This window comes from Sitophilus oryzae, unplaced genomic scaffold (assembly GCF_002938485.1).
Source record: "Sitophilus oryzae breed Bouriz unplaced genomic scaffold, Soryzae_2.0 scaffold_130_pilon_pilon, whole genome shotgun sequence".
NCBI lineage: Eukaryota > Metazoa > Arthropoda > Insecta > Coleoptera > Curculionidae > Sitophilus > Sitophilus oryzae.
Window position 1 is genome coordinate 1,069,524 of NW_022145960.1, and position 21,943 is coordinate 1,091,466.

General features: G+C 33.4%; 1 protein-coding gene and 1 long non-coding RNA gene across 2 annotated transcripts in view; one reads left to right on the forward strand and one right to left on the reverse strand.

Moving 5' to 3' along the window:
• The window catches only part of LOC115874968, a gene marked incomplete in the record, with an annotated part of 636,162 nt that overhangs the window by 572,911 nt on the left and 41,308 nt on the right, over positions 1–21,943 (forward strand). The window contains 1 exon segment of the mRNA XM_030890274.1: positions 12,238–12,495. Within this exon segment, the coding sequence (XP_030746134.1) occupies positions 12,238–12,495 (258 nt within the window).
• The window catches only part of LOC115874974, a 239,486-nt gene that overhangs the window by 145,381 nt on the left and 72,162 nt on the right, over positions 1–21,943 (reverse strand). The window lies entirely within an intron of this gene.

The following is a 21,943-nucleotide window of genomic DNA, read 5'->3' on the forward strand; positions in this document are numbered from 1 at the left end:
TAGTTTCTCGCGAACCACTCATTAGATTTTTGATGATTTTTCCTTTAAATTGTAAATTAATTCCTTCTTAACGGATGTGACGTCAAAGAAATTTTATTCGAATTTATTTTGAGCATATACAGGGTACAACAATAAGACAAAGTTTTTTGCCCGAACTTTGTAACACGCTGTAGGGTGCAGCAGCTGTAGTAGCTATTGCTAAATCAAATCACATTGTAGCCTCATCTTTTGTGAGCATTTTGTTTTTTTAATCCCGACATTATCTCTATTTGTATTGGAGATACGCTGCTTTAAAACGAACGTCTCGGAAAAATGCTTCAAAGGCAGAAAGTTTCTCATACAGCACATCAAATCACATTTACGATGTGTTTACATTATTAGATGTAGACACATGGTTACACAATTCCCCTGATGTAAATATGATACGTTTACACATTGTAGTTCAACACGTATGCACAAAGCCTGGGTAGCACACTCTCAACTGTTATATGCCGCCCCAGTGTGGCACTTCGCAATATCAAAGGGATACGAATTGATAGCGCGATGTTGGGCGAGTCGGACGCGATGTCTGAGGAGCCTAAAGAGCCCGATAAAAACGATAAGATTAAGTGCAAGATTTGTTGTGAAACTGTAGATAAACGTAGTTTGAAGTGTTCGACACAGGCATGTAGTGTTTTCGTTCATAGAAAATGTTTTGAAAACGTCTCGAAATGGTTTATGGTGGATTCGAAAAATTGGCGTTGTCGTGTGTGCTGTGAGGGGCCTCGAAGAACAAGACTAGGTTCTACTACTGTAGAAAATAATTCTAACGAGTGTACAATTTTGCGTAAGGAAATTGACTGCTTATCAAGAGAAAAAGAATTAATTAATACGATAGCTGCCGAGAGAGAGTATACGATCCAAGTGTTAAAGAAAAGAATGGGAGATATGGAATCTAAGTACGGGACCTTGGCCGACGGCGAAGGTATGATAACAAGAATGGAACAAAAACATTCGAACATTCCAACCATTTCTTATAGTGATGTAGTGAAAACAAATAATTCGCCCTATTTAATTATTAAATCTGTCGATAGTAATGTGTCTCCAAATAAAATTGAATATGATATAAAATCGAAATGTTCTCCGGGCGCAGTAAATATTGAAATTAAAAATACGAAAGTTACAAAAAACGGATTTTTAATTGCTTGTAAAGATAAGGATGACCTTAATATATTAAAACAAAATCTTGTAAACACAATTGGTGAGAAATATCAAGTTTATGATCAAAAGAAAATAAATCCAACAATTATGATAAAGGGTGTTCCTTCTAGCTACTTAAATAGTGATGGTAGTACCGGCAATGCGTCCGATGTACTTATCGATAGTTTTATAAAATCATTAATTTACGATAATAAACTTGAAGAAGATGAAAACAACATAAAAGTGGTTAAGACCTTTACATTGAAATTTTCTCTTAATGTTATATTAAATGTGTCTCCATCTGTTTACTGTTCGCTAATGAACAAAGGATATGTTTATATTGGATGGATAAAGTGCCAAGTATGTGAACATTTTAATATAGTCCGTTGTTTCAATTGTTGTAGATTCGGCCACTTAAGTAAAAACTGTCGAAATAAACCTGTTTGTCAATTTTGTGCAGGTGATCATATCAGTAAGAATTGTACTACAGATATAAATAAATGTTGCCCTAACTGTAAATTCCACAATGAAAAATACAAAACAAATTGGGATATGGATCATTCGGCCAGTGATCGTATTTGTAATTTTTATAAATCCAAAGTGGGCCTTCTTAAATCAAAGATAAATTATGTTTAGGCTTGGTCATTTGAATGTAAGATCTCTTTTCGCAGGATTTCATTACTTTTCAGATATTGTGACACAACATAATTTTGATGTTGTAGCAACAACAGAGACATGGCTAGGTGCTCATATTGCGTCTGACTCTTGTGTTGTTCCGGGTTACACGTTCCATCGCTGCGATCGCTTGACTGGTAGAGGTGGAGGTGTTGGGATATATGTAAAAAATGTATACAAGTGTGAAAGACTTTACTTACAGGATCAGGTGGATGGGTTTGAGAATATCTGGTTAAAGATTAAAATTAACCATAGGATATGTCTTGGATTAGGCGTCATTTACAGAACTAAGATGAATGTTTTGAATTGTGTTCAAGCTCTAGATAAATTTCTACCAGACATGTTGTCTTCATGTACCTATATTACAGTTTTGGGTGATTTAAACATTGATCTTTTGTGTTCCAATAATATATCAAACCCAATATCGGATTTCTTTGATACATTTGGTTTTGTTCAAGTTATAGATGAACCTACTAGAGTTTCCAATAGTCGATCTTCCCTGCTCGACCCGATTTTTGTCAGTGACTCTAGTATTGTGGCGTCTGGTGGTACCCTTGATGCTCAGCATATAAGCGATCATAGACTAACATATTGTAATATGAAGTTACCTATACAAGAAAATCCTCTAAAATTTGTTACATTTCGAGACTACAAGCAATTTCATGAGGTCTTATTCTATAGTGATTTGCATAATGTACCATGGCACAGCATTTACTATATGACAGATATCGATGAAAAAGTCGATTTTCTCACTTTTCAATTAAAATCCTTATTCGAACTGCATGTTCCTTTAAGAACAGTTCGTGTAACTAAGCCGCCCGCGCCTTGGCTAACTCCAGCTTTAAAACTATTAATGGGCGAACGTGATAAAGCTCTTTTGAACTATAAGAAAAACAACACACCAGAGAACTTGGAAAATTACAGAAATCTTAGAAACCTCACTCTGAGGTCAGTTCGTAGGGAAAAGTCTGGTTACTTGGAATATTTAGAGCGCCGAGGGGATGCACGGATCCTTTGGAAGGGTCTAAGAGATATGGGCGTTTCCTCTGGGTCAAGCAATTTTAATGATCTTTCTACTTCATTGCATAGTCCAGAAGATGTGAACACATATTTCTTGAGCGTATTTAACAAAACTAATACTTGTATTAATAAAACCACATTCTATAGGAACAATAAGTACCGAGTGGGATTAAATTTTGGTTTCTCCATGGAGTCTCCCGAAGCAATTCTTAGGTATATATACAAAATAAAATCTAATGCTGCAGGTTGTGATGATCTCACTCTACACATGTTGAAACTCAGTTTGCCTGCGACCTTGTATCCTCTTACTCATATTATTAATTGTTGCCTGGAAACAGGGTATTTCCCCAAATGCTGGAAGGAGTCTATTGTTTGCCCAATACCGAAAGTGAAATACCCTGGTAGTGTTACCGATCTGCGGCCCATAAGTTTGTTGCCTGTCATGTCCAAGGTACTGGAGAGAGCAGTGTATGCTCAGATTAACAACTTTCTTTTAAGAAATAAACTTTATCCAGTTCATCAATCAGGATTTCGTGAAATGCATAGTACAACTACAGCCATGTTGAACTTGACAGATAACATTTTCAGGGCTCTTGATAGGGGTATGGCTGTTCTGTCCGTTTCTTTGGATTACTCCAAGGCGTTCGACGTATTGGACCATGATCTTCTGTGTGCTAAGTTGCATTATTTGGGTTTTGACGAGCTGTCTCAAACTTTCCTTGGAGAGTATCTTGCTGATAGAACGCAGAGAGTAAGGTTAAATGGTGGTTTGTCATCCGCCGGCAGAATAATATCGGGTGTCCCACAGGGCTCCATTCTAGGACCACTACTATTTCTGATATATACCTTCGACATTTTTGATAGTGTCTCTAATTCCCACGTACAATCATACGCCGATGACACGCAGCTTCTCCATTATTTTGATCCAGTAAATTCTGATACGGCTTCTCTTCTATTGAACCTAGATTTGGAGTCTATTTTAAAATATTCTACTGAACACAATTTGAAAATAAATGCCAATAAAACTGAAGTTCTTTTGTTTTGTTCAGAGAAGAAAAGAGCAACTTTACAGCGAAGCATAACACTAAGATTAGCTAATGAAAATCTACGCTACTCAGCTTCCGCTAGGAACTTGGGACTATATATTGACACGCATCTTAGGTTTAAAGAACATATAAAGAAACTTTTGCAAACAACTTACACGAGAGTCAAAATATTATATTCCAATAGATACATTTTAAACTTTAAGATGCGAAAAAAACTGTGTGAATCCCTGGTACTGTCTGTTTTCAACTATGCTAATATTGTTTTTTATCCATGTTTGGATCTGGTTTCTAAAAACAGATTACAGTATGTACAAAACGTTTGCTGTCGCTTCATTTTTGGTCTGAGGAAGTACGATCATATCTCTGCTCGTATTAATGAATTAAAGTGGCTTAAGATTTCAAACACTGTCAGGCTGCATTTCGTCATGTTTCTGTTTAAAGTTCGTAGCACATCCACCCCTATATATCTGAGTGAAAAACTTATTCCTCGTAATGTCATGCATAATTGTAATATAAGACACCATAATCAACTGACCATGCCTCAACATAGATCCGCCCTTTTCAAAGAAGTTTTTACCTATATGGCCGTCACTAAGATTACAATTCCCTTGATAATGATTTTAAACAATGTAATTTTTGGCCAATTGCGAAAAAATATAAAATGTTTCTTTTATCTTCTCAGGAATGATAATGGTTTTGTATTTTTTGTTTATTTTTTAAAATTATTATTGCCATGTATAAGAATTAACTGTGTATATTTTTTTAATTTGTTAGTTTATAGAACATATTTTTGTCTTTTTGTCTTTTTAAACGTATTTTTCAACAAATATCTTCTGGCAGCTAATGGATTGGTTAAATGTAAGAACTAAGCTTTTTTGTTAAATTTCCGCCACCCTTGTTGCATGATGTGTAATAATATATGTAATGTTACATCTTTTTTTCTTCAATAATTATTATTATTATTATTATTATTATTATATATATGGCAAAACTTAAAAGCTATACACCGTAAACTGAACCTCAAGATCTGCAGTGCATATAGAACCGTCTCCGCTGAAGCATTAAATGTCATATCCGGGGGTGCCGCCTGTCTACTTTCAGAGTGAGAAGAAGAGAGATACAAAGGGACATCAAAACTGGAGGCAAGAAGCATACTGATGATTGAATCGCAAAAGGAGTGGGATCTAGATAGATATGGTAGATGGACACATGATCTCATACCAGGTATTAATACCTGGTTAGACAGAAGCTTTTGGAGAGACGGACTATTTCCTAACTCAGGCATTGACAGGGCACGGATGCTTTAACAACTATTTATAAAAGGGAGAGATCCACCTCAAATTTGTGTATGTATGCAAGGAAGTTGACAGTGTCGAGCACACACTATTCCTCTGCAATGAATGGAAGCAGTTTAGAGAGTCATTCCAACGAGACAGTGGTGGACAAGTCTTTAATGCCAAAAATATGATGCAAGTGGTGAAACGTCATTGAAAATTACATATAGATGCATTCGAGAAATAATAGAAACCAAAGGAAATAGAATGCGAGGCCTAACCGCATAGACAGCCTTCCAGCTGAAGTAATGCGCAAGCGGTTTCCAGCTGGATAGAGCGATGGAATGCGAGGAGGGTTTTTTTAGTCGGTAGGAATCCGACACTACCCAATGGTGTCTTATGCAAGATTTTCCCCTCCTCCTCTACTACTTCTTATGAACGAATTTAGGAAATAATACAAGTTTTGATGCCTAACTTTTCGTTCTTTTTAAGAAATATTTATTTAATAATAGCAATTATATCTTTTTAGAACAAAAATTAGGAAGGCAAAACTTTGTATTTTCCAAAAGTATCTCGATCGTAAATTCAAGAGAGGTTGCCTTAAAATTGTTTACCATTTTTTTGTTTTGTATTAAATGTACCATTTTTTTTCATAAAATGGATTAAGTGGTTAAAATAAAGTCTTATATTTCTTTATATCATGGAACGCAAATAACACAATAATAAATATTATTTACACTGCAGAAACCAGAAGTAAGAAAACACCGTAAAAGAACAGAATTTGTATCAAAATGTATTAAAAATATAAGTACCTAGTATAACAACATACTAAAATGGTAAAGACTGGTATATCGCCACGATTTGGTGGACCTCGTTTAGTCATTTTTTTTTCTCTTCTTTTCCCTCCAAGCAGTTGGTTTCTTAGCATACGCATTCATCCAGATTAACAATCTCTCCCTTAAATTTTATATGAAACTGATTATTGAATATTAAACATACCTGTATATTGATCCATCAATAACTTACCGAATACCAGTGTAAGAAGTTCTTTGAAGTGTTTAAATCATTCTTTCTCTGGTCCATTTAGATTTGTATTATTTCCAAATTAAAAAAATTATATTGCAGAGCTAACCTCTTTATCATTATACGAGAATATTTGGAGTTTTCATTCATTGGAGTCAAAATTTGGTAAATTGGGTATCGAGTAAGGGAAGAGTCGCTGCTATAATAATAATACTCTTAGGAAGAGGTGTAACAAGGTAATTAAAAACTTGTGCTTACCTTAAAATCTCTTTTAAACTACACACAAACAGAACATTTATATAGAGCTTCCGAACGATAAAACAATAATGGCTGCTAACACATACCACTTCTAGAAAGGAGAAAGGAGAGAGAACACATAAGATACACTTAGTCGGTGTCTCTACGCTGAGGCTATCCGCGCGTGCGCACACCTTCATTTCATGCTAGAATGTAGACACAACAGTACACTATTACAAAGTGTCTATATAGAAATTTATATTATGTGTATACGTCACATTTTTACAAGGTGTGTACTATAGACACAACTATGATACGAAGTATCACACATACATATAACATATACATTGTATATCTCATATACTGACGTCAGATTTCATCATTTTAATAATGATTTGTTACGTTACAAAAAAACTCTTTAGAATCTTGAGTGCATACGGTATACAACTAGTAAACACTGTATCACACAATTCTATCAATATAAACCTGCGTGTATCTCATATGTATATGTTAGAACTAGATGAACCCTTAGGTTCACTTTAACATATTTGGTTTCTCATGTGTTTCCCTTGTAGAAACGTAATTTCATTTGGACGTGCTGTATGGGTTATGTATATATATGCAAGACAACGGTTGTCAAATTAAAATGTGTCCGATACCTGGGTATACCCGAACAACAGTCCAGGATACCTGGAATCGGTATATGGAAACAGGAATATTTCACCAGTCGAGTGGGTTCCAGAAGAAAACGGAAGACAAATGCAATTGACGACCGCTTTATTATCCCTGAATACTTTACGAAATCGTAAAATTACAACGTTCCAGAACCAACATCTGCTACAAGCCGTGCGTAGAACTGAAGTCAGTGAGAGAACAACCCGACGAAGACTAAAAGAAAATAGCTTGTCTGCAAGGAGACCTGCCACAGGACCGCTACTTCCAAGATATAGTCGAACACGTCTTCAGTTTGCGCGTTTAAGTGTGAATTGGGATATTGAGCAATGGACTAAAGTCCTTTTCACGGATGAATCGCGGTTTTGCCTGTGAAGCATTTTTCCGAGACGTTCATTTTAAAGCAGCGTATCTCCAATACAAACAGAGATAATGTCATAATTAAAAAAACAAAATGCTCACAAAAGATGAGGCTACAATCTACAATGTTATTTAATTTAGCAATAGCTACTACAGCTGCTGCGCCCTACAGAGTGTTACAAAGTTCGGACAAAAAACTTCGTCTTATTGTTGTGCCCTGTATATACTCAAAATAAATTCGGAATAAAAATTTCTGAGGTAGCATCCGTTAAGAAGGAATTAATTTACAATTTAAAAAAAAAATCATCAAAATGGAATGAGTGGTTCGCGAGAAATCCAACTTTGAAATTGGGACTAGTTTTTAGTGGCCGGTTTTTTTGCCGGTGAGTGTAGATAAATATGCAAAGATTGATTATTCTGTCTACAAATCCATACTTTTCTATTAATGATTTCTTCGAAAAATACATACACCTACCTAGATTTTTTTAATAATGGTAGTATTACTTAGTAACAGAGCTGCAACAAGTCAGTTTCAAAAAAGTCTTAAATCTTAAGTCTCATGTCAATTCTAAAATCAAAATGATTTAGTCAATTTCAACATAAAGTTCAAATGATTTAAATCTTAAGTCTTTGACTTAAATCATTTTAATTTAAGTCGTCATTTTTGTAAAAACTTATAATACTGTAAAAAAAGGTTATTTAAGTCATTTTTATGACTTAAGTCAAATCAAATCATGATTATATAGTATGTTAAGTAAGTAAAATGACTTATCAATATAATTACCCCCAAGTTGAGACAACCGGAATTCAATTTAAGTACCTATTTTTTAAATTTTCTTATTACTTACTCTGTATTACCGATTTTCTTATTACCTACCTACTATTTATTTTTTTGTAGATACATATAAAAAAGCACTTAAAAATAAAACGATATATTTTCAGAATAACGTAACTAACAATAAAAAATATACGCATCAAGGGCATAAAACAACTTATTAATAAAAAAAATCATAAAAATATAAAAAAAATCCTATTCAAAAAATGCATTTAAAACTAGGCATGGCATTTTACTATAACGGTAGCGAGTGTCTGAGTTTTTGATCTGCTGTCCTACTGCTGATCTGCTGTCCACACAACATTTTTTACGACTAAAAAGACTTAAATCTTTTCTAAAATTAGCCAGCTCAGAAATATGACTTGAAATAAAATGACTTAAGTCATTAGAATGACTTAAATCAAAAATTGACTTAAGTTTCCTGTAAGCTTGCAGCTCTGCTTAGTATTAACATAGACTAGCCATAGATAGTCTTATATAGGTAAACCGCACATCAATATCATCTGTTACCGTTTCCGGAGTTACGGGGTGTTTTCCTCAAAATGTGCACTTTTTAACAAATCGCTGCTTTTTTGCTATGGAAAATTTTGTATTTCTATGAAAACATTTCCAAAGCACCTTTTTGCGTAGAATTTAACGGTTTAAGTATAATTTTTTTTAAATTAATAATTTAAGAGTTATGAACAGAAAAATTGATTTTTTATTTAGGACACCCTCTATATTTTTAATTAACTGAAAAGAATTTAAAATTACCTTTCTAAAAATATAGCACTCGTGATATTTTTTATACTTCGCCCAGTCGTTGGCCGTCGAGGCCGCATGACTTAGAGCCCATGAATCTAATCCTATGGATATATTTGCGAAAGAATAAAGGTTCCTTATTCTTCCGTATAATCTAGACAATAATTAGAAATACTTAGCAGTTGTGAGAGGGTATCTTTCACCCCCACTGAGTTAATGAATTCCGCGAGAAATGTTCAAAAACTGCCCCGTCTGCCCATAACAGAAGACGGTCGATAAGGTAATTTTAAATTATTTTGAATAAATTAAAAATATACAGGGTGTCCCATATAAAAAATCAAATTTTCTATTGATAATTCTTAAATTATTAACTTTAAAAAATTTATACTTAAACCATTAAATTCTACGTAAAAGGTGCTTTGGAAATGTTTTCATAAAAATACAAAAATTTTCCATAGCAAAAAAGTTACAGCGATTTGTTTAAAATGCATATTTTGAAAAACACACCGCATCAAAAATTCAGAAACGGTAATAGATATCGATATGTGGTTTTCACCATCATGTTTTTCACAAAAATTGAGCTCCAGACACCAATATTAGTTTTTGTCTATCTCGTATAGAAAAGGGTGTTTCCATTTAAAAGCGTCGAATTTGACCCACCCTGTACATTGTACCTGTTCTCGAGATTAGAGCTTTCACTGGCTAACAAGTGTTTTCTCTTTATATTTAGTCATAAAAATATACATCAACAATTGAAACACTTGTTTTCAAGGAAGAATGAAATGGGAAGAAAAGCTATAAATAGTTTATACAGGGTGTCCCAGAAATAAGTGCAAATATTTTAAGGGATGGTAGATCTCGATAAAAGAAACATATTTTCTCTTTATCGTTTTCAAATGAGTCCAAAATAACGGAGTTATTTTACTTTGAAAATTTCCAAAAAAATGATTTTTTGCTAAAATTTTGAGAACCACTGGATCTTTCTGGATTTTCTTTCTTGTAAATTTAATCTAATACCTATGTTGCCATATTATCAAGAAAGTATGTTTTTAACTAAACTAAAAAAAATTCCAAAAATTTTACGAAAATTTCGAGTTTTCAAATTTTTTTTCATGAAGAAAAAACCTCATAGGCGTGTTTCTGGGGTTGAACTATACTACCAGCTAAAATATTTGCATTTATTTCTGGGACACCCTGTATATTTAAATAACAAGTATTAGGCACGTAGCGATCGTCGAAGAAAAAGAAGTAAATACAATGTAGCTGTTTTAAAACCTGTATAACATTTGAATCATAAATAAGAATTTAGTATCTATAATCAGCAGAAGCAAATAAAAATAAAAATGTTTTCGAAAAACTTAACTAAATAAAAACATTGCTTTACTCAATTCAATTTGGTCACATATACCGGGTGCGTCTCGAGAGTGGCTCACCCCTATTTTTTATACTTTTTCAGATTAAAAAACGAGATTTGGAATATTAGTGTATGACATAAATTAGATTGATTGACGTATTCAATTCTTTTGGTCACTTCCTGTTTCACCGAAAATTAATTATTACAACTTTGGATTTTAAATGGCACCTCAGTATATTTCTACTTCCGATGATAGAAATGACACTCTGAATAGAATGACATATCATATGTCAACTTGACATTTTCTTAAAAAAGGGTATTTTAAATTTCAATCTTGAGTGCCATGGCTGTGTTAAAAACATTAATTTTGCAATCAAGGAGCCTTGGGAAAATAGTTTTGAGAGTCTAATGTTTTCGTGTCTTGTCGGTGGCAGGTTAAAAGATGCCCAAATCGTATTTTTCGCAACCAAATCATATCTCAATTTTTCAAATAGAACAAGGGTTGCTCGTTAGCATATTTGGAAAAAACATTTTTACGAATAATTTGGTACCACACACACCATTGTCGTTATGAACCGCATGTTACAATTTCAAATAAACCCTTTGAATAAGAAGACTAAGGAAGGAGCATATAAAAATCTTAGGTCCACCGCGATGGGACTCAAATATGGCCGACTTAAATTCAGGGTTTACGGGTTTATCAGTGCCGTTCTAATTGTATTTAAAAATGTAAACTATGATGTAGTGTAGACGTGGGGTAGACTCAATATTTTTTTTTTTATTTTTGCGTTGTGAATAAATGTTGCTAGTTATTAAAATTGTTATAAAAACATATTATTATAATAAAAATAGATAAGTTTTAATAATTATTTATTATCACAAACATCCGATACGCTACTGAAGCAGGTAGAATCAAATTGGCGTATCTAAATTTTTTGACATCTAATCTTTCACAAGTAGTAAATAAAAGCAAAAAATGCAAGAAAAAATATATATATAATAGTTAGTTTAAAGTGAATTTCATAAATGATCGGTTTACTACACGTATGTATATTATATAGTCACTTACTAGAGAAAGTTGTTCCATTATTTCACTCGATTTTTTGCCGATTTAAGTTCTGCCACAATTTCCATCTAGATTTACTACCTTTATACAACTATCAGTAGTAGAATAAATAATAAATAACATAAAATAAGCTCCGTAAAGATTGACAAATCCACAAAATTTCAAATCAAATTCAAATGTGTCAAATGAATCGTTAACAGAACCGTCAAGGATCCCCACCCTAGAGTCCTTTTTCCGCCCACCATGCATGAATACATGGATAGCATTATGCTCCTTCCTTAGTCTTCTTATTCAAAGAATAAACCACATGCGAAAATGTCAAATATTGACATATGATATGTGATTCTATTCAGAGTGTCAGTTTCTATCGAATAAAGTAGAAAATATACCGAGGGTAAAAATCAAAAGTTGTAGTACTTCCGGTGAAACCGGAAGTGACCGAAAAACAATTGAATACGTCAATCAATCCCAATTTATGTCATATACTAACATACCAAATCTCGTTGTTTTATCTGAAAAAATAAAAAAGTTATAGGGGTGAGCCACTTTTGAGACGCACCCGGTACACATAAACATCTCTGTTCTTTGTCATTTCATTTTGTCACTTTTTTTGTCATTTTTGTCCTAGATTTTATTTCTCTGTCATTTTTATTTTCGCCTTTCAAAATAGTTCCTTTTATCGCCGGATATACTTTAACTAAATTAAGTTAATAAATAAATGTACAGTTTTGGAGATAATTTGAATATTTTACTAGGTTTTTTGGGTTCGGACCGACGAAGAAAAAAGCCTCGACTAGCGCGCAACCCAACCAAGGCGGATCGGCGCAGCAAGCTGTGACGGTTCCGTGCGCAGGCGCTCTGAGCAAGCGCAGAGGAAGCGATCGCAGTCTATCCGGTTCGGCGCATGAAATATCGCATTTCGGTGTCAGCGTCGGAGCGCACTCTAGCATCGTGAAGGAACCCAAAGTGCCACATTCCCATTCGCAAAGCAACCTGAGCGATATTCCATACAGGTATAAACAAAAATTTATTTTCATTTTACTTTATAGTTGTTCTATCAAAGCACAACAAAATGTTAGTTGAAAACCATTTAATGGACTACTTTACTATATATTTTGAGATTAATCGTGTTTTAGCATTAAAAGTAGTTTTCTCTTACCCTTGAATGATATATAATACAGAATGATGTTTTATTTTTTATTAGAACAATAACATATGCAGGGTGGTCAGAATTGTATTCGGGAATCTTAGGTAGCGTATTCTGCAGATAATAATAGGTAAGTTCGTATAAATTTATGTCCTAAAATACCTCGTTTTGGAGATTCAGAGTGTAGAAGATTCATTTTTATTTCGGGTTTTTCCAAATAATTTCTGAATTAAGGTGGATATTTGCATATTTGGATGAAAATTGGCGTCTTGGTGTTTTTTGACATCAGAAATTTTTGATTTCGTTGTCAATTAACTCCTACTTGTAGGGGGGCGCCACTTACATGCTTTTAACTGATTTGAAGAGTAATAACTTTCCATCCGTATACCACCTGTATAAAAGTACTGAGTGAAAATATATACATTTCCATATTTTTTTACGATAAAAATGTCTCTTGGTAAAAATCGCTACGAGCAATCGTTTTCAAGATATTTGGAATGGAATTAGTCAATTCATATCATTATTGACAAAAAATAATTGCAATACTATGGATTCAGGGGAGTGCCGCTCGAATGGCTTAAGTCATATCTTGGCAACAGAAGGCAGCTTGTGGGGATTGATACGTCTATGTCTTCTTGTAAGCCTATAGAATGTGGTGTCCCTCAGGGTTCAGTACTTGGCCCTATTTTATTTCTGGTGTTTATCAACGACATTGCAAATCTAGACATTAGCGGTAAAATCTGCCTCTTTGCGGATGATACTAGTTTCACTTGGAGCGGCCCAGATGTTACGGCACTATATGATACTATATCCAGTGACTTACGCACCATTAAATCTTGGTGGGATTCTAATCTCCTATGCCTCAACTTTTCAAAAACTAAAGTTTTGTCATATAAAAGTACTATACAACCTTTTGTACTTAATAACACCACTATTGACGTCGTGGACTCTGTGAAATTCTTAGGACTTGTTGTGGACAACTCTTTAAAATGGGACTTGCACATCAGCCTTATCAAAAGAAACTAAGCTCTGCCTGTTTTTGCGCTAAGATCAGTGTCTAGGAACTTATCTCATCAACCTCTAGAATGGTCTATTATGCCTTTTGAGTCGCATCTTCGTTATGCCCTTCCATTCTGGGGTACTTGCTGCGCGACAAAATTTGATCGTATTTTTCAAGCTTCAAAAGAGGCAGTTCGATACTTATTGGGACTAAACAGTAGAACTCACTGCCAGAATTTCTTTAAAAATTTCAAAATACTGACTCTTCCTTCCTTATTCATTTTTGAATCCGTTTGCTTAATCCGCAAGCACATATTCTCTATTCCAGAAAGGCCTTCGCACAACTATCCACTTAGGAATGCGGAGCACGATATTTATCTGCCAACCCCGAGCTCAGAACAAGTTACGGGCTCAATACTGTATAATGCCAAGAAAATGTACAATCATTTGCCTTCGAATATCAAGTCACTTTCATTCTTTCCCGCATTTCGCAAAGCTCTGAAATCATACTTACTGGAGAGAGCCCTATATGAGGTAAACGACTTTTTTGTTGATGTTTAATCATGAACAATTTAGAATTTTAATTTTAATATTTTGATCATCTCACACACTGGTTAAAGGTCTAGTATTTAATATTTTATAACTCTTGATTTTATGTTATTATAACATGATTTTATCCATTTACAGTTTTCCTTTTGTAAAATTTTCTAGATACGCCTGTGTTCTGCAATGTCCATATATGTTTTATTTGTAATTTTATGACGTAAATTTTTTTTTGAATTGATTTGTATTGTATGACATTTTTTTTTTTATTATTTGTATATTTGTTTGGTTTGGTTTGGTTTGTGCTTTTTTTGTTTTGCTTTGTCGATGAAGCTGTTTTGGCTTTTTGTACTTTGTTTTCTTTTTTTTTGAATTAACGTCAATATTTGGATGAAAATTGGTGTCTGATTTTGAATTTTTTGACATGAGAAATTTGATTTTGATGTATGACTATGTATATCACCTACAATATGACTCCTATTTGTAGCGGGCGCCACCTACATATGCTTTAAATGTTTTGAAGAGTAATAACTTTTCGCCCGTACCTGTATAAAACTACAGAGTGAAAAAATATACATTTCCGCGACTTTTTACGTAAAAAATATCTATTTCGCAAAAATCGCTACGACCAACCGTTCTTAAGATATTTATAATGAAAATAGTCAATACACGTAATTATTGACAAAAATAATACGTTGAGTGGATAGTTATTTGACTGAAGTGGTAAATTTGGGAACTTTTTATTTTCCTTCAAAAAAATGATGATAAAACAGTTTCTGTTGAACTTTTGACACAAAAACATTTCAAGTTTATGATATAGTCTAATAACTATTTACTCAGCACGTTTAATCTATATCAATAATGACATGTATTGATAATTTAGATTCCAAATATCTCGAGAACCATTACTCGTAGCGATTTTTACCAAGAGACTTTTTTTATGTAAAAAACATCGTAAATGTACATTTTTTACTCAGTAATTTTATACAGGTACGGGCGAAAAGTTATTACTCTTCAAAACATTTAAAACATATGTAGGTGGCGCCCAACAGACAGGAATGTATTGAGAGCATCAAAATTAAATTTCTGATGTCAAAACACTATCAGACACCAATTTTCATCCAAATATTGACGTTACTTCATAAATTATTTGGAAAAAATTGAAATATAAAATGAAACTTCTACATCCTGTATCTCAGAAACTAATAATTTTAGGTCATACATTTATACGAACTTTTTTAATTATTTTTATCTGCAGAATATGCTGCCAAAGTTTCCGGAATACAGTTCGGACCACCTGTATAGTTCATCAAAACTCACATTTTCTATTAAGCTTGATTTTCATGCATCCGTTATCCGACGATACGATGATACGATATCAATTTTATTGGTTGAATGTAAAGCCTTTGATTGGTTAGAAAGGGTTAACCAATCGAAGCCTTTAAAATTCAGCCAATAAATTAATATCGTATCATCATCATCGAACAACGGATGCATGAAAATCATCTTCGAATAGTAAGGGATAGGAACATTGGCTGTTATTATAAAAACTAACTATTAAAACACTAGTTCACCACAATACACCAGGTTATTAAAACTCACTGAGTTTTAATCATCTGTTCCAACATGGTTAGCGAAATTCAGGTCCAATGCTAAAAGTAAAATGTTTTGGTTTATCGTAGTAAACCAGCGGTTTTATTTTGCTTTTTTATTAAATAAAATTTGAGCTTCGCATCCAGGTTAACTGTAACGGATACCAAGCACAAATTGTTAATGGCCCATATGAAATTGCTTTATATCTATCAAAATAGTAGATAAAATGGTACTTTAACCTCAAGGGTAGAATGTAGAATGTAGAATGTTTAGGAGGGAGTTAGTCACCGCGACCTTAAAGATCTATTGTGTGTTCCCCTTTCTTGAGCTATAACGAGTTATAACTCATCATACAGTCTCAAAGGCTTTAACAAAAGCCATCAGTATCTGAGACAGCTCCATAGAGGCCAGCTCTCCATCCTTGACATCAGCCGTGCCAAAGTTCATGGCACGAATGGTCAATCGTCTCGGCGCACTCAGTGATGAGGTGTTCTGGGTTTCCCCACATATTCCCCACAGAATCTGCGCCGCCGTTGTTTCTCAGCTTCAGCCTACTGAGGTGTTCGTTGAGGAGACAGGGTCCTGTTAGAAACCCCGTGACAATCCGAAGATTGTTTTTATTTAAATCAAGGAAAGCCTTTGATTTTTCTCGGTTTTCGAGTGTCTTAGACCGTTGGAAGACACCCATTCTAAGTTGCGGTTGGAGTCTTCCAGATTCTTCAGTTCCGCTTTCAGCTGGTTTCCGCTTGGAAAACAGAACGGTTCTGGTCCAGTTAGTGGAGTGTTCGCTCCTTTCCTAGCTAGATCATTTGCTTTTTCATTGCCTTTTATCCCTTGGTGAGCAGGCACCCAGAGTAGGAGGAGTTTATTTTGTTTGCCCAACTTGTTGAGCTTCTCTAGGCATTCTTTGGCCAACTTCGAATTGATGGTTACTGAGTTGATCGCGTTTAGTGCTGCATGACTATCGGATAGGATGGCAATTTCCTGTTTTCGATAGTTCCTTGTCTAAGATAAATTTTACACATCTTTCGATAGCGTAAATTTCTGCCTGAAGGATACTGGGGTAGGTGCCCATTGGTTCGGCGTATTTGGTTTTCGGCCCAAATACTCCTATCCCTGTCCCTGCTTTGGTTTTGGAAGCATCAGTATACCACGTTATGGTATTGTCTTTTATATGCTGAGTAAACGTTTCTTCCTTCCAATCCTTTTTATTACTTAATACTACAGTGAGGTGTTTCGCAAAGTTGTAAATTCTTGGTATGTCATCCACTGGGAGTTGGAGAAATGGAATTTTCTTTTTGAGGGTGTTCCAAGCCCCTGACCTAAAAATTCTCCCAGTACTGTTTCCGTCTATGACCATTCTAATCATTGTCGTATTGGCATAACTACCGACGACAATATGCAGTGATGTTAGGTCTAAAATGACCTCCATTGCTACTGTTGGACATGTTCTCATGGCACCTGTGTATAGATGCCAGTCTCTGTACTTTGCACAGGTTTTGCCTTGCTGTACGTTGCTCTAGTTTTGTATACCAAGCAACTGCTCCATATGTAATCACGGGTCTTACTATCATGGTATACATCCAGCGCAAAATTTTTGGGGCGCAGCCCTACCTATTTCCCGCCAGTCTTCTGCATATCATGAGAGCCTTTGTGGCTTTGCTCGTAATGTTCTTAATATGCCTGTTCCAGAGAAGTTTACTATCCAGGGTTATTCCTAGATATTTCACTTCCTGTGATGGCAGTATTTCCTTTCCATCTAGATTGATTCTTTTCAAGTTTTTCAAACTTCGCTTTCTGGTGAATGGCACTACCGTGGTTTTATCTGAGTTGATACTCAGCCCGACAGTCCTGCACCATCTCTCAGTGATGCGGAGTCCTCTTTGGATAATATCACACAGGGTGCCTTCATGTTTCCCCCGTGCAATCATGACTATGTCATCTGCATACCCTATGCAGTGTATACCTCAAGGGTAGATTAAATGATACTTTAACAGCGAGGATAGGTTAAAAACTTTATTTCTTCTCGCACATTTTTTAATTGCTTCCGTTTTATTAAATTTTTGTATTTCTTTTCATAAGTTATTCGGGATTTAAATGGAAGTAGTTTGGATATGACGTTTGTCGCCTCAGCCTGAATATCTATTGGTAATTTGCATATTTCGTTTTGAGTCATTTCTGTCTCCAATTCAGCAATCGACGTGATCAGCAATCGACGTGAAAGGGAATTAAAAAATATTGACTCAAAACTGTCAACTAGAGAGACAGCTTTATTTATTTGTCAAATTACATAGAAACCAACGCCAACCCAGCACAAAATGTTTTCTACTCGTAATAAATTTCTTGAAATAATAATTTCTGAATATTTTTAAAACGTAACTCGCTATGGAAAAAAATATTGTTTTATACACGATGATAAAATTGCATTATCGTGTCCCTAAATTAATTCACTCGCGATTTCATCGCTCGTGAATTAATATTTTTGATCGACGATAAAATACCATTTTACCGTCTTGTATAAAAAATAACTATTATATAGCTTAATGGGTTAAAATTTCCTTTTAAACGATATATCACAATTTGGTATTTTTTTCGAAACCTAACCGTAGAGCCGTGTTATAACAAACTGAAGATGGTTTGATACGTCAAACCATTCTGTGATATACACCAAAAGGGGTTCCTTGGATAACATTACTCAGAGTTGCCAAATTAATATTTTCACATTTGATAACTTTAGTTAGAAGTTATTTTTAAAAGAACAAAGTTTTTGTTTAAAATGTGAAGATCTTTTTATTTATTTCTATTTTCAAAATGTAGAATCGGAAGTAGTCTACCCTAAAACACCAAGAATCAAATTTTCTAAATGCCTGCAAAAGTTTAATATAATAGTTTAAAGTTTTTGTTGCGCCTCCGATGTTTAAACGTAGTGTTTTGGTGTATTGTGGTGAATTAGTGTTTTATGTTGCTCTGTATAAATATGTAAAATATTATACCGAAATTTCAAATTTATGCGATAAACAACAAAACGGCGGTCTGCGATGTCACTTTTCATCAGATAGAAGCTCAAATAACATTTTTAATATTCCCTTTTCCCTTTTTTATTCTAGACAATTGGGTTCTATTTTAGCTCTTTAATCGATAAAATTTAAAATAGCTCAATCATTTTAATAATTTAATAAGATACTATCTTCGCTGTTAAAAATGTAATCTTCTAAAGCAGGTAGTTAAATTTTAAAGGGATTCTCTTAAATGAGATGTCAGTTGCATTCTCCTCCATTAGCTTTTTCGATATAACTAGAGTTCCTACTAAAAGTTTAATATTAATGAGATGTCAGCTTTTGCTCAGTTATCCCCTTAATAGGATTTTTAGTAGGATTAATTACTAGTTTTTTCATAAATCGATAGATGATAATAAAAAATATAATTTATTTTTATGAAATTTTGATTATTACAATGATATTTTCTTTAATCATTCTATTACATGTAGCACTAGAGTAATTTTTTGTCAAAGTATTTTGCTTAGATATTTATTTTCGAATTCCAATATTTCACAGGTTCATTACGAATAATTTAATTTAGAATTCCAATATTTCACCGTTGATAATTTCTTATTTATTAAAGATTTTTAAGCTTCATTCAGTACCTCGCAATTAATGGAATAAATTAGTGGTTTCAATTACACTTTATACTTTTCAGTTTACGATCATTCACAATGTCTAAAAGACACAATTAAAATTAATAAAATATCCTGGCAACAGCTTGCCTTAATTCGTTGTATCCATAGAGAAAGCGTAATATTTAGCTTATTAAACAATCAACTTTTGATTTCTAACCAAAATTTTCGTTGACGGAAGATGATCAAAGGCCAAAATGACATTTCTCACACATTTTGAAGTATAATTAGTGGAAAAGTTAAAAGTTTGATAACGTTTTCTACTAATTGAAACCTCTACCACTAATTTTAACGTTCTGAATGCTTACATTGGAATTAAAGGAACAAACTTCTACGTTTAATGGAAACCACAAATTTGTTCCACTAATTGCGGGGTACTGAATGAAGCTTACAGTCTAAAGCTTCATTTAGAATCTGACAATTAGTGGAATAATGAACCTGTTCTGGAAACCACTAATTTATTCCACTAATTGCGAGGTTCTGAATGCAATTAGTAGAATAAATTAATGGTTTCAATTAGCGTAGAAGTTTGTTCCTCTAATTTGAATGTAAATCTTCATTCAGAACCTCGCAATTAGTGGAATAAATTAGTGGTTTCAATTACACTTTATACTATTTGATTTACGATAATTCACAATGTCTAAAAGACACAATTAAAATTAATAGAATATCCTAGCAACAGCTTGCAGTAATCAGTTGTATCCATAGAGAAAGCCTAATATTTAGATTATAAAACAACAAAAGTTTGGTTTTTAACCAAATTTTCTATTGACGGATGATAATTAAAGGCCAAAATGACATTCCGCGCAAATTTTGAAATATAATTAGTGGAAAAGATAAAACTTTGTTAGTTTTTTCCACTAATTGAAAATTCCAACCACTAATTTTGACATTCTGAATGCTTACATCAAATTAGAGAAACAAACTTCTACGCTAATTGAACCCACAAATTTATTCTACTAATTGCGAAGTTCTGAATGAAGCTTTACATTCTGTTCCATATTTAATTTATTTCCATGACAACTATACTAATTATTATACATATGCTTTTAAAATATCTTGAAATAAAATATTGGATAAAGGAAGGGACATATAAAAAAACTTGGCTGACCTAAATTCCGGTTTATCAGTGCCGTTCTAATTTTATTCAAAACGTGTAAAAATATGTGGTTTAGACTCAATAATTTGTTGTTTTATTTTACGTTGTCAATAAATGTCAATTGTCAGTCAATTGACTTATATTAATTACTTTTACATGTAGTAAATAACTGCGAAAATGCAAGAAAAAATATATAATTAGGTCATTCTAAGTGAATTTCATAAATTACCAGTTTACTACACGTATGTATAATATACAGGGTCGCTTTTATGTTTGGAAACGGCCGATTATTAGGTAAAATATAGGAAGTACCGCAAAAAGTTAAATACAAAAGTTACAGGATTTTTAAATATCTATTAGAGAGTAATTATTTGTATATAGGATCGGTCATAAAGTCGTAGCACATAAAAGTTTAATTTTTTTAAATAGAACCCCCTGTATATTACTGCAAATTTCAATTCTTCCTGAAATTCTAAGCAAAAATTGAGATGCACACTATGTACCTCAAACCAACCGTTTCCGAGTTATTGACTTTTTATAATATCACTTAAACAATTTGATTTAATTAATTTCGATATGTTCAGTTTGATTTAACGATGCCATTCTGCCGAAACTGTGATACTTAATAATATTTGACATAAGTTCTCAAGTTAGCATTTCTAGATGTATAAAATGAGATTATATCAAGTCTGAAAATTACAAAATTTTCGTTTACCATTTCAATTCTTCAATTTATGTACATTGTGTATTATGATTATTGCTTAAAATTGAAGGAAGAATGTGAAATGACTAATTACGACCTTTTTGGGGGGGTCAGAAATTTTTTTTCCGTGAAAATGTCAAAAATCTGTCAAAATTGTATGACCATGTTTTTTTACCTTTCCTACGCGATAACTCCTAAACTAATCAACTTATTCGCATACTCTTTTTTTTAATCAATTGAGGCGATCATTCATAGGCGATGATATCTGAAGTAATTAAAGTTTCATAGGGAGTGTATTATTTTTTGGAAAATGGATTAAATTTCAAACATTAACTTTATAGTATCATGATTTTCGGTAAGCGAGAAACTTTTTTATTTGAAGGAATTTTTACATAGTATCTGCGTATGAAATAAAGAAGAAATATTGAAAAAGTTTTTAGAACTTGTTACAACCTTCTATTACTGATATTTTTATAGTTATTCTGATTTAAAGTTATTATTATCCCGTGCGCGGGCTGTAGAGAAGCCGCGCTATACCGCCCGGCCTGCATCACGTTGTACGGCGTGCTAGATGTGGCATTAATTTATGTTTTAGAGTAAATGTAGAGAATTATTTTTAAGTAATTATTTAATATCTGAGTAGCACATATGTCGGTGTCGATTTAATTTGACATTTTATTTTTGTAATAAATAATATAATAAAT